Here is a 13972-nt window from a genome sequence, read left to right on the forward strand (position 1 = left end):
TTGTGTTAGGTAGACTGGAGAGTGGTTGCTTCCAGGGATGATATCTTGAAACAAGGGAAAGAAGAGAGAAGAGGAAAGCGTTTGGAGGAACGTCCCTGCAGTTGGCTAATCTCAGCCATCTGACATGAGTCCTTTCATCCAGTCCCTTTGCTCTCTAGGTTACAGCTCACTTTTGGAGGGCGGCGTGGTCCCCTACAAACTGACAGTTTTCCAGTCATATAGTTTCGACTCGGGTGTTCCTTGCTCGGTCTTGTTCCATCTGTCTTCTTTAGATCATTCATCCGTGTAAAGGGCACAGTGTAGAAAAGGAGGAGGGAATCTGAGTCCCGGCCCGGGTGGAAGCAGTCAAGGGGGATGCGTTAGAAGCGAGTCCTCACTGCCTAGTGAATCTCGTGAGCAGCTGTGAAAGTCTCTGCGATTACTGTGCCCTGGGAAGAAAGCTATGGTGGAGGGGGGCCTCTTCTGAACCTGAAGGAGGGGTGGAGGGAGCGGCAGCTCTCTCTCTCTCTTTCTCTCTCTCTCTCTCTCTCTCTCTCTCTCTCTCTCTCTCTCTCTCTCTCTCTCTCTCTCTCATCCTTCCAGACCCTCGGGGCAAGATCTACCCACCTCTCTGAGCCCCGCCTCTTGCTCTTCAGCCGCCGGCACTGAGGGCTCCGGCCGCCAGGGAGAGCTGCGCCCTAGCTGCGCGGAGAGGTAGAGCCAGCGAGAGGAGAGAAAGAGCGAGAGAGCGCTCGCCAGCCGCCCGCCCGTCAGCCCGTCCGCCGGCAGGCTCCGGCTGCGCCGCTCGGTACGGAGAAGGAGAACTGCATGCAACCGGTGGGACCCAACACCCGAGACCAGGCTCTGGTCGTCCTACAGTCTAACAGTTACCCTTCGCACCCAAGAGAGCGCGAGTGAAGCCCCGCAGACAGACGGTCAGGTCTCCAGTGTGGCTGCGCCCCCCTGCCCTAGTCAGCTGGGGGCGGCCGGTGGCTGCAGGCTGCCAGGGAAACAGCAGCGGCGGCAGCGGCAAAGGCGTGTCTGAGCGAGCGGGCGGAGGGCTCTCCGGCGACCTGTCCCGAGGATGCTGGGGGGCGATGCCCGGGGACAGGGACGAGATCTGTCAGAAGGCACTGCAGCTGCTGGCCGAGCTGTGCTCCAGCGGGGCGGTAGAGCACGACAGCTGCCACGATTTTATCCATTACCTGCGGGATCGCGCCAGACCCCGACTCACCGACTCAGGTGGGCGCTAATGGGCGGGGTAACCGGAGGAGGAAGGGAGGAGAATGGGGGAGGGCCAGGGCAGGGGATCTACTAAGGCCTGAGGTCTCCTCCGGAATGGGAGGGGGTGGCCACACCCGGAGACCGTGCTGGACGCCGGGCTCATAGCCTGGAGTCATTTCCCCCAGCCCGCGGCTCTCCAGAGCTGGTGCCCGGAGCCCGCCTATCCCCATTGCCCACCGTCCGTACACAGATCTCGCGTGGCCCTGTCGCCTGGCCAAGAGCTGGGATAGCTTCTTTAGAGAGCCAAGGGCTTCCACTCCGGGCTGTGAAAGGGCCTGAAACCCTACGAAACTCTAGGAAGTTGGGTTGGCTCCTCCTAGCTCTGGACAGACGGTGAGAGGTAGCCCTGGGGGCTGTCTGGACCCGTCCAGGCGGCACTGGGTTTCTGAGGACCTGGAGCCAGATACTAGAGTGACCAGCAATGTTTCAGGTTTGTCTTTTTTTTTTTTTTGACATGGTAATCAGGAGAGCACTGTCCAGGGTCTGATAGGTCTAACAGGAGAAGCGAGAAAGGTTCTCACCTCCACCTGAAACCTGAAAACCCTAAGGCCCGGTTTGGCCAGACCACCTTAGCTCCTTTGGGGCTAGGCTTTGCCGGGTCTAGTCGAGCTGGCAGAGCTAGGCTGATCTCTCTGGCTTTGGCTGTAAGATTTCCGTGCTCTGATGCTGTGGCATCGCAGGTCATTGTGCCTTTCTCAGGCTGGGCGGTGTGTGGGAGCCTCAGGCTCGCCTGGTTTCAGGAAGGATGCTGCTTTGGTATATAATACAGAGACTCCAAAAGCTTTCATTGCACACTACCCTGGCTTGAGTCTTTCTACTTTATTGTCTTTGGGACAACTTAAAAATAGCCCCATTCCTGTAAGGGCACTCCAAGGTAGGAATGGTGTCTTGGGGTGGTGGAGGCAGCCACATCCCAAATCTAGGTAGCCATTAACGTTCTTCTCCAGGCCTTTGGTGCACACTTTTCAGTAAGGGGAAAAGTTACAAAGCCTCAACTTTTAAGTCAACAAATCACTTGGGTTGTTTTAGCAGAGAATAAGGGAAAAGAGTTTGTTCAAAGAAAAAGAATCCTGTTAAAAAGAAAAGAAGTTACTATACAATAAGTATTAGTTTCTCAAAGTCTTCAGGAAGTAAGAATAGAGAATGACCAATTAATTTTTTGTTCATGGTTTAAACTCAGGAACTAAAGGAGTTTTGACTTCAGACTTACTCATCAGTCAAGAAGTAACTCTTGATGGCTCATCTGGGTGCAGGTTTGCTTCTTTTAATGTAATCGCACTATATGGATATCCAAATTTATTCTAAGATAAATTAGAGAACTATTTGATTTGCAAAAGAATTCACAATAAGAATCTTTTCAATAGAAAGCTCCCTGTGTGCATTTAAAAAGCTTTATTGATAGTTTTATAACACAATTGTTTTCAGAGAGAGAGATCCTCAGATATAAAACCTTCTCTATAACAAAGCTAATTAGTTGAGCAAAACCACAGTATCTGGAAGTGTATGCAACTTTAACACTCATAGCATTCCATCCACCCAACTTGCCTACCAAAATGAGGAAAGTCTGATAATCTTTGGATTCTAGATTGGTTCTTCCAAATATTGAGTCCAGCTGCTTTTTTGGTGTTTTCCTTTGTGTTATTTTAGTCATTGAGTATATATTGCTCTCCTCTTGATTCTGATAACTTCCTGTTGACTTACTTCTTACTCATCTCCCCACCCAACCGGTTCTTAAAAGAATTTATTTTCATAAAACTTCAGAAACCAGATTCACCTGTATAAAATGGAGCTCTGAAATGCCAATCTGCCCAATGCAAAAGGAACAACCATTACACCTGTTGCCTATAGTTACATTATATTAGTCAGAATTATCAGATAAGTAGAGGCAGTGTATTGATTGGGCTTGGAGTCAGAAATATATGGTTTTAGATTCCAACATTGGCATTGTTACTATAGCCCAAAACAAGAACCTTAACCTTTGGATGCTACTAGGATTTCATCTCTAAGTTGTAGACAGTTGCAATCAGCATTGATGGAGAGCCTTCCCACACAACAAATTCCTTGCACTATCAAAATCATAGATTCCTTATGTATCATATGAGCTCTATGGTACTAATTTTAAAGGAGCAATTTGTCTTTTAAAAGCAATTCCCACAGGTCTTGGATATGCCAATATGTTTGGTGCAATGTGCCCTTTAAATCAGTCAAAAGTCAAAGAATGAATGGTGTGTTCCTATACTGAGAAAAATCGTCATCACATTTTCAAGAGTATGGAGTCCCACAGGGGTGACCCAAGTCAATCTTTCCTTAGAATAATTTGAACTATTTGAACTACAGAAAAAGTCAGACCTTTAATTTAAACTCACTAGTAATTAAAAGAGTAAAAAAAGCAGCTGTTACTGAATGAACCTGTTTTACTTTTTTAACAGATTTCAAATCCTAAATTAAGTAACATTGACAAAAGAAAACTCAAATAAGTGATCTATAAAATGAAATAATATACAAAACAAAGGATTTGAAATTATTTAAAGTTTTCTTTTTAGATGAGTATAGCAAAGTGAGCAAAATAATAACCAAAATAATTTTGTTTGCCTCTGCAATCCCTGGCCAATTGAGGTGGGAATGGATAGCTATCTTCAAGTGTTTGAAAGTCTGCCATGGGAAAAAAGGATTAGACTTGTATTTAGATCAAGAAGGCAGAACTTGGTCCCCAAAGGCAATAAGTGGAAGTTACAAAGAATATATAAATTCAAAGTAAGGAAAGACTTTATACCAAATAGAGCTATTCAGTCCTGAATGGAAATAGCTGTCTCTGGAACTGGTGAGTTCCCCCACACTTTAAATCTTTAAGTAAAAGCTGGATGGTATTCAACAAGTATGCTATATACAGCTGTTATAGTTGTTCCAGGAATGGATAGAATAATATCTGAGATTCCCCTCTATTCAGAAATTCTGTAATTTTAATATTGCTTTCTTTTGGGGAGTTTTAAAAATTCACATTGATTTAAAAAGAATAGTTGTAAATATGTTTGTTCTTCACTCTTCGTTATTTTACATCTTTTCATAGTTCTTTGTATTCTTCATATTTGTCAAAAGCATGTTGAATTGGATTTATCATTTCTAATGGCAAAAAATATATTTATGTTGATATAATGTAATTTATTCAGCCAGTCACCAATCATTGAACATACAGGTTATTTCCAATTTAAAAAATAGAGCTACTGTGAATTTTTTTTACAGAAAGATAGTTTTTTCCCCTTAATAGCATTCTTAGACTAAAGTCCCAGAGGTAAGGTCTATGGTTCTCTTCTTGTATATTGCTTTGTAAAATGAATCCACCAATTCAAAGCTCTAACAGCAGTTTAATAGTATTACTGTTTCTCTACAGCTCTACCAAAATAGAAAATTATTCTGGTTGGTAATTTTTGCCAGTTTGGCATATAAAATAATGCCTAATGGCACTTTTGGTTTTAATTTTCCTGATTAATAGAGAGTTTGAACATTTCTGTAGATGATAAATAATAAATTGTGTTTCTTCCTTCAAGAACTACATAATCATATCTCTTGGCTACCTATTGGGGAATTCAATTCAATGAACATTTATTAAGTATCTGTGATATGCAAGAGACCGTATTAAGAGCATGGATGTGGAAAAAAGAACAACTGTGTGTGGATTACAATGAATTATTTGTACTTTTGGAATGTCAAATTTTTAGTAAATATCTTTATAGTAGAGATCTTTTATGAAACCTTTCTTGCTTCTTAAGTTGAATATTTCTATTCCTCATAAACTCTTTATTTTTATTTAATCAAATCTATTTGTTTGTCTTTTATAACATTATTTTTGTTCAGTGAATAGGAATATTCCTCTTTCCATAATTGTAATAAGTTATTATTTTTTCATCTAATTTTTGTATGATTTTTGAAATACTAAAACAATTATCTACTTGAAAGTTGGGGAAATTATAGATTCCAGACAGAACTTTTAAGGTCATCTGGTCAAACCCCCTAATTTTGTATTTAGCCAATTGAGCCTCAGGTGGTTAACTGTTACATCAGTACTAAGTGGAAGAGTCAGGAGTCTAATTCCAGTCCTTCGAAACTAAATCCAGCTCTTTCTCTGTACAACTCTCCCTCCATTTACCATAGTTTGTGGAATGAGGAGTGAATCTAATACCTTTCCTTGCTAAACTGTTATTTCATGTTCCATATAATTACATTGCATAATATTTAGTGTTTTGTATTTTAATATTTAAATACTTTAATGATCTATGAATTCCTCCTTGTGAGAACTCTGTGCTATAATGAGTAGTGTTTTAGTGAAATGGTTTGTTTCAATATTTTATAATGATAATTTCATTGAAAACAAGAGGCAAAGTAAGAAAATAGAGAATTAGCCTTAGAGTCAGGAAGATCTATATTCATGTCTTGCCTATGCTTATATACTATGTGGCCCTGGGCAAACTGTACACCTTTTAATCCCAGCAGGCAAATTTTTAAAGACTCATTATAGAAGAGTTGCATTCTGTATTAGTAGAGGAAATTTCCCCACTATGAGCTCCTTTTTCCAATAAAATCAGAACTCTGGGTATTATCTCCCCTAGTATTCATCCCCAATCAAATATTAGTGCACCTTTAATTCTTATTCTAGGTTATCTATTCTATCTCTGACCTACTTTTCTATTTTTATCTGATACTCATGTAATTCCCCCATCCTCCATTATTTTATTTTCATAATATCTCACAATATTTTGTTCTTCAATATAAATTTTGTCATATTAATTCAAATAGGTAACTTATAAGTAATTTTAAATCAAATTAAGTATAAAGATGTACATATTTTCATTTTCACCATATTGGTTCAACCTAGCCATGAACATTGAATATCCTTCTGCCCATTTGATTCTCAATTTATAACTGTCAACAATATCTTATTATGATCATTTAATAGGGTAATTTGGGGGCTTATCTTCAGATATTAAGATCCAACTATTTAGTATATGTATTTTAATTTATTCTGCCCCCCATATATAGATGCTAGTGACTGTTTCAGCAATTTTCTTACATTATGTTATTTTACTAAAGCAATTAATTCCAATTTTTGGTTGAGCCTTTGGGATTTTCTAAATATATTGTTTGTAAATAGAAATATTTGAACATCTCATTTTCCTGTGTTTCCAAAAAATCTCTTTTTCTTGGGTCATTTTCATAGCTTTTCTTTCTAAACTGATGCCTACTGTGCTTTCGTTGAACAGCTCCCAGTTACCACTGTGCTTAATGGTATGTTCTTCCATTTTATACAATGGTTGTTTTTAGTTTCAAATAAATACTTTCATTATATTAAGGGTAGCATTCTTTTTTTATTTTTTTAAAATTTTTTATTTAGAATATTTTTCCATGGTTACATGATTCATGATTTCCACTTCCACCTCTTCTCTCCCCCCTCCCAGAGCTGACAAGCAATTCCACTGAGTTATACATGTATCATTGTTCAAAACTCATTTCCATGTTATTCATATTTGCAGTAGAGCAATTCTTTAACATCAAAACCCTAATCACATCCCTATCACACTACATGGTCTCTATCATATATTTTTCTAATGCATTTATGTTCCCACCTTTCTTTCTCTGCATGTGGATAATGTTTTCTCCTAAGTTCCTCTGGATTGTCTTGGGTCATTACCTTGCTGCTAGTAGAAAAGTTTAAGGGCAGTATTTTGATAAGTTTTATTGTGTTTCACATAAATAGATGTTCCATTTTATCAAAAAATCCTTTTTATATATTGATATAATCATGAACTTCTAATGAGTTTTCTTATTGATATGATTAGACCTTTTCTTTAAAAAATTCTCATATTCCCAATATAACAAAATAGTATTTTGTAAAAACATTCATTATTGATGTTATGTAGCTTTTCCCCTACATTTTGGAGGCTAGATTTAACTAATGTAAACATATATTGAATTTGTGGACAGAATAAGATATAATGCCTTTTTTCCATGTTTGAAGGTAGTTTATATAGTAATATTGAGGATTTTTTTCTTCTTTGAATTCTTAATAGAATTCACTTGTCAATCCATTTTATCAAGCTGCCATTTTACATGGGAGCTCAGTGATGTTCTATTTAATTTCATCTTCTAAAATTATTTTGTTTATACTATTTCTTATTTTGTTTATTTGAGCATATTATGTTTTTAATGTTTTTTTCCATGTCTTTTATATTCTGTTAATTTTATCTTCCTTTTCTCATTTTTAATTTAAATAATTTTATATTTCTCTTGAATTCATTTTCAAAACCAAATTGCTAATTGTTTATTAACCTTATTAGTCTAAAAACACACTTTATTTATTAAACTTAATTGTTCTTTTATATTCCATTTTAATAACTTCCTTTCATTTTAACAATTTCATTCTTTAAACTTACATTTAACATATTCACTTTTTATTTTAGAATTACTTTAACTTCCAATACCTCTAGTTTTTGCAATTTTACAAATAAAATTAATCAGCCTGGTCAAGTTCTGATTTAAGTTATGTAAATTTAGAATATTGCATTTGTGCTTCATGATCTTTAATACAATTTATTTCTAGCATTTTTTCATTAGACTAGTTATTATTTGACTAGTTATATGTGCTTTATTCAATTTAATATGTACTTCTAGAGGACAGAGATTATTTTGGTTTTGACTTTGTGCCCCATGCAGTTAATTTGTTAGTGCATAACACATAGTAGGCAGTCAGTGATTGCTAAACTAAATTGTTAAAATAAATTTAATTATTTTGAATTTCCACATAGGGCTATATTCTTTTACCATATTTCCATGTTCATTACTATTTTGTTGTATTTTATTCATAAATATAACATTTCTAATTCATGAATAATTTGTGTCCTAAAACATGAGTAATTTAGAGGGACATTTCATATGTATTTGAAAAAATAAGTCACATCACTATAATTTCCATTAAGTTCACTTTATGTCTCTCAAATTCAATTTCTTCAGCACCATATACATCTGTAAGTTTAGTTTCTGCTTATCTTTGATGACTTAAAATTTTCTGTTAATGTGCTACTGAAATCTACCATTATCATTGGTTTTCTAATGTTTTTGAAAATCAGTTAAATTTTATTATACAAATTCAGTTGCTAATAATAATTTACATTTCATCATGCTTTAAGATTTATGAAATTTTCCTCAAAAAAATGGTAGATTGAAATATAATATGATTTCCTTTTTTTACTTATCTTAATACATTTGATTTTAATTTCAATTTGATTGGATATCTTTACTATAGCTCTTGATTTTTTTTGAACTAGCAATAGCATTATAATTTTAGTCTACTCCATTATTTTGTACTGCTATACATTTTTTAACATTTGGTGTGTATTTTTAGTCATCTATGAATCTTTTTTGCATAGGAGAATTCATTCCCTTTACATTTTGTCATAAAGTAATACAATTTTCCTTATTTCACAAATACTTTCTAAAACTTAACCAAGATAATACTGAACAAAACTTTTATATTTTTAATTGTCTGTAAGTTTTGCAAAGCTTCTGTTTAAAAGAGAAGTTTCTTTCTGAGATTGCTTTCACTAGCCTTTAACTATCTCCCTGCCTTTGCTTCTTTGCCATACTTCTTTTAAATATTTTCTTGTTTAATTTCTTTGCTATTCTCCCTCTTATTCATTCAAGTAGACTATCTTTTATTATTTAGCCAAGACTAATCTTTTATTTTCTATTGTGTCACTAGACAGATCAGAGAAATATGCTAAATATAATTTATATGGAATTTTGCAAAATAATTGATAAGGTTATTTACAAATTATCTTTTGGGATAAGACAGAGAGTTGCAGGCTAGGTGATAGTATAATTAATTTTATTTAAAACTGATTGAGCAGACCTAAACAATAGAGATTAATGTAATGGATTGGTTTGAAACTAAAAAGTAGTCTTTAGAGGAATGCTCTAGGGGTCTCTTATTGGCCATTTCTTGTCAATTATTTTTACCAGTTATTCTTCCATGAATACTGGATGACGTATTTATCAAATGTATAAATAACACAAAACTAGAAAAAGAATAACTAATAGATGATATGAAAATAAAGCTATCAAAAGATTAGACTTATGGGCCAAATAGAATAGAATGACATTTAACAGGTATAAATAAATTAAAACCTTAAGCATCAAGAAATCCCCATCTTTGGGGTGACCCTGGGCAGGTCACTTAACCCCCATTGCCTAGCCCTTACTGCTCTTCTGCCTTAGAATCAATATTAATTCTAAGGTGGAAGGTATAAAAAAAGAAATCCCCATCTTTACAAAACCAGTGTTCTCCTGATGATCCTGTATGTTTGCCAATTTGGGTGCCATAATTTCCAAAGACTTTAAGCTGCAGATAACCCAAAAGTCAGTGGATATACTCATGGTGGCATAAATAGACTGTATTATATTTTAACAATAAGTTATATCCAGGGGTGGGGCAAAAGCTCCATAATTTTTTCTCTGGGGAAAATGTATTCATGACACAAATTTAAGTTTAATGTGAATTATTAACATTTTGTTCATCACTTAAGTCTAGACAATCAACAAAATAATACATCAACTCTTAATCTGTAGTGTTTACTAATTTCTAAATTTAATAATTGACTCTCATGAGCAGGAACAAGTTAGCTCCAGTATGCCTATACACAGGAATGAATGAATTAATTAAGTATATATTAAGCACTTACTATGTGGAAAGGAAATAGTCTAAAGAATGCCATCCTAAATATGTAAAAAAGAAGAAGTTGATACCCATCTTGTAGGAAGAAAGAATAGAAATTGATACTGCAACGGTAACCATGAATTGTAAAAACAAAAACAAAAAAACCTGAAAGAGGCCTCCAACATATTGAGGACATTCTCTCTGGAAGAGTTATGTGAGAATATAGTCAAGAATCATGCAGAATGACTTAAGCTATTAGATGAATATGATCAGTGGGGTGTAATGGAAGCAATGCTCACATTTTTCATATCATTAATTCATTAAAGTATATTCATTACTACTAAAAGAGTATATTCCATATGCATCACAGCACATTCCTGAGAGGCAGGGGGTTAATATTGGATGTCTCTGCCTTGCCTAGATTAGAAATGCAATGGCCAGTCCCAATACTGATTGGTGAAGAATTTTTAATTTCTCTTTTCCTAACCTGGGAAAGTTTACTCTTCTTCAGGCAGCCTGGTAACCCTCTGCTCCTGGGGCATAGTATTTTGGTACCAGATTTGGAATGACCACCTAATTGGATTTGTCCTTGTTGCAGCTCAGAACTCCCAAACTTAATCCATAAGCTTTAGCTGCCCCCAGCAGTAGGGGCTACGGACCTATGCCAAACACAGTACATTCTTAAATTTTCAAAAGATGAAAATGTAGGTATTTGGGTCAACCTTTGCTGTTTTCTTCTCAGTGTCTTTTTTAAAGAGTACATTCAATGTTCTTTTCTATTGGAATCTTTCTCTCTCTTTGAGATATTTTGAAAATCAATCCTCAAGCCCCTTTTTAATAGTGTTCTGCCTCTGACCTGGCTTTCTTCTTCATATCTTTGTTCAGGTTCAGCTGTTCTTCATAACTTCATGTTCCCAAGGGCCATTTCTACTTCCTAACACACTACATGGGGTACTGACATACTAGAGTTAAAATGTGCATAAAAATAGACCAATATAAAAATACCAAAATACTTGTTCTATTTCCTATCTTCTTATTAACCTTCTTTGGATTTCATATACAAATACTCTGGAATAATCAGGCTTTGCTTTATCTCACCACCCACCTTCTTAGGTTTCATGACCTCTTCAGTTACTTTTTCATGCAAGAAAACTTCCTAATCTTTCATCATCCTCTTCCTCCTTGAATCAACAGATAACAAAAAAAAAATATGACAGTTCCCAGGGGGTGTTAGGTAGAAATACAATAAAGTGGCATTTTAGTAATTATGCTTTTTTGTAAATACTTGTATTTATGCCTAACCTGATTTAGGGTGCATATGGGATATTTTGTCAGTATGTTGCTTCATATGTAGGGATTATATTTTAATACAAGCGTGGTTAAGAAGCAAGAGAGCTAAAGAAGCTTGTACAACCCCTTTAATAAGACCTTGTACAATTTTAATAAAAGATCTGAATGATAGTTTGTAAAGGTTTAAGATTTCTAACTCTTTCTTTTAATCCTCAGAAACTATTATGACTATCAAACATGGACAAAAAAGCAAATTAGGAAATTCTTGTATAGATAGTGAGTCATGAGAAAGGCAGAATATTAACCGAGCTGAATTTTCATTAAAGGTTTATCATGTGGAATCATAACAGAGCTCTTGAAAGAAAGGTGTTTAGTTGAAATGATAGTCAAAGCTAATTTTTCCTCAACATCTTGAAGCAATCCAGTGAGATTGTGTATTGGTCTGAATCTAATATTTGAAAAGAAACTCAGTGAAACAATTTAAATTGAATAAATCTTTATTTGGCATCTATTCATATAATGACCCTCTGTGTTAGTTACTGAGGAAGATACAAAAATGAAAATGGCACATTTCCTACTTTCAAGAAGTTAATAGTCTAGAAAAGGAGATAGCATTGAAGGAGAAAATAACCAGCAGAACATATTAAGAATAGAGGGAAGAAGCAAAGTTCCATAAGAATTCTGTCCTGAATGATCAAGGAAGGCTTCATGGATAAAGTGGAATTTTTGTTGAATATGTTGTAGAAAGATATATCACTCAGGTACAGGTTGTTCAAGATAATGTCAGAGATAACTTCCAACTCTGTGGTTCTATGAAAAGGAGCTTCAGGAGGAGAAGTGCCATAGAAACCAATCTGGAGAGATAAAAAGAGGAAGGAGCTATAGAGTGATCACAAAAAGTGAGGATTGACAAAGGACTTGGCAATTAGGAAATCATTCTTTTAACCTTGTAGAGAAGTTTTGATGGAATATAGAGGATGGGAACTAGGAGAAGTGAGCAAGTAGGAAAAGCAACTGTAGAATCCTTTTTTATAGGTTTTGCAGCAAAGACACAGAAAGATTAATTGAGAAGGAATCAAGGTCAAGAAAAGACTTTTAAAGGATAAGCTGAACCTGAGTATTTTTTTATTAAATAGACTGAAAACTTAGAAGAATATAAGCTCCTTGAGGACAGAAGCTGCTTTTAATTTTGTCTTGGCATCCTCTGAGTCTAGGATATTCCCTTGTACATAGTGGTGACTAATACATTCTTACTGAAATTAATGGAGAGCCTAGCACTCTATCCACTGTGCCATCTAGCTGCCCATAGCTCTAATTGTTAGAATGTTGTTTTTTCTCATATTAAATGAAATCTAACTCTCTTCATCTTCTATCCATTTGCTCTTAGTCCTGTCCTCTTGGATTAAGAAGTACTTCCACATGATAGGCCATCAAATACCTATATTTAGAGTATAGACTCATAGAATATCCGATATATATGACCTTAGAAATTATTTGATCAAAGCCTTTCATCTTACAGATGAAGTGATACCCAAATTGGCTAAATCATCCCATTCTAATTAATTCCTTTTAGTAGTGCTCATCAATTCAAGAGTAAGAGCAAAAAAAAGATGATGATGGAGCTTATCTAGGTTGGGATAAGTAACACTGGGATTAGCATCATGGCTTTAGACATCCATATTTAGTAAAATTATGTGCTATAACTATAATAACTTTTTTGTATTGTGTTTTATTGTTTATTGAGTTTTTTGAGAGTGAGTATCCCTATCTTACCTAGGCTAGAAATACTGCAGGAACTCAAAGACTTGGCCTGAATTCTTATCAGAGAGGGAAATTTGATCTGTTTCTAATATAATCCTGTTTGTCTTTCCTTCTCATCCTGGACCCTCTCTTACCTTCTTCCTCATCCCTGCTCATGGGAACTCACTATTTTGATGTCAAACACCAATAAATACTCCTTAGCCTACTGCAGCACAAAACTCCTGAGCTCTAGCAATTCCCCACCTTCGGCCCCTTTGTAGCAGGGTTTAGATCCATGAACCACCACATATGTGCCTCTATACCCAGAATCACTTTTAAGGAAGGTTAATGTTCATTGACGTCAGACATAATATCATTTTTACTGCAGAAATAGATGAAATATTGAAGGAATAATAATACACAAAGGGATAATTTATTTTTATTTTATTCCATTAACAGGCACTTATTAGTCAATAGCTAGGTGACATTAAGTAGCCTCTTTGAAAATATTTAAAATTAATCAAATATGCCATTATTTTAATGGAATTAATATGAGTCTATTACTGCCTTGGAATTTTCTTTTTGTATTTGAATGAATTCATGATTTATCTATATGGGGTTTCCTCATAGTGACACATATTGAAATCTAGCTATGTTTTCTTATCCATTGCAGTACTTTTCCGTGTTTCACAGTATCTTTCCTAGAAAATCTAATTAAAATCCCAGAAGCCTTTCTATTTCTTTTTTAAACTTTTAAAAAACCCTTTCTGTTTTAATAACAAATCTAAGACAGAAGGGTAAAGGGGAAACATAATGGGATTAAGTGACTTGCCTAGGATCACACAGCTAATAAGCTCTAACTCAACTTTCACCCTCTCTTGCTGAGAACCAGACTATCACATTATTTCCCAGTCTAATAATTCTCCAACATGGATATCCTTGTGCCTTACCTTCTTTTTTTAATTGGGAAAAATT

The 13972-nt window shown here is 35.7% G+C and overlaps 1 protein-coding gene across 2 annotated transcripts in view; it reads left to right on the top strand.

Annotated features, from left to right (window-relative positions):
* The first annotated feature begins 248 nt into the window (after positions 1–248).
* Positions 249–13972, top strand: part of SYT9 (synaptotagmin 9) — a 228709-nt gene continuing 214985 nt past the window's right edge. For both annotated transcript variants that reach the window (XM_007496995.3, XM_007496996.3), the window contains exon 1: positions 249–1221. In XM_007496995.3, the coding sequence (XP_007497057.1) occupies positions 1077–1221 (145 nt within the window). In that variant the 5' untranslated portion in view covers positions 249–1076. The remainder of the gene's footprint in view (positions 1222–13972) is intronic.

This window comes from Monodelphis domestica, chromosome 6, assembly GCF_027887165.1.
Source record: "Monodelphis domestica isolate mMonDom1 chromosome 6, mMonDom1.pri, whole genome shotgun sequence".
Lineage (NCBI taxonomy): Eukaryota > Metazoa > Chordata > Mammalia > Didelphimorphia > Didelphidae > Monodelphis > Monodelphis domestica.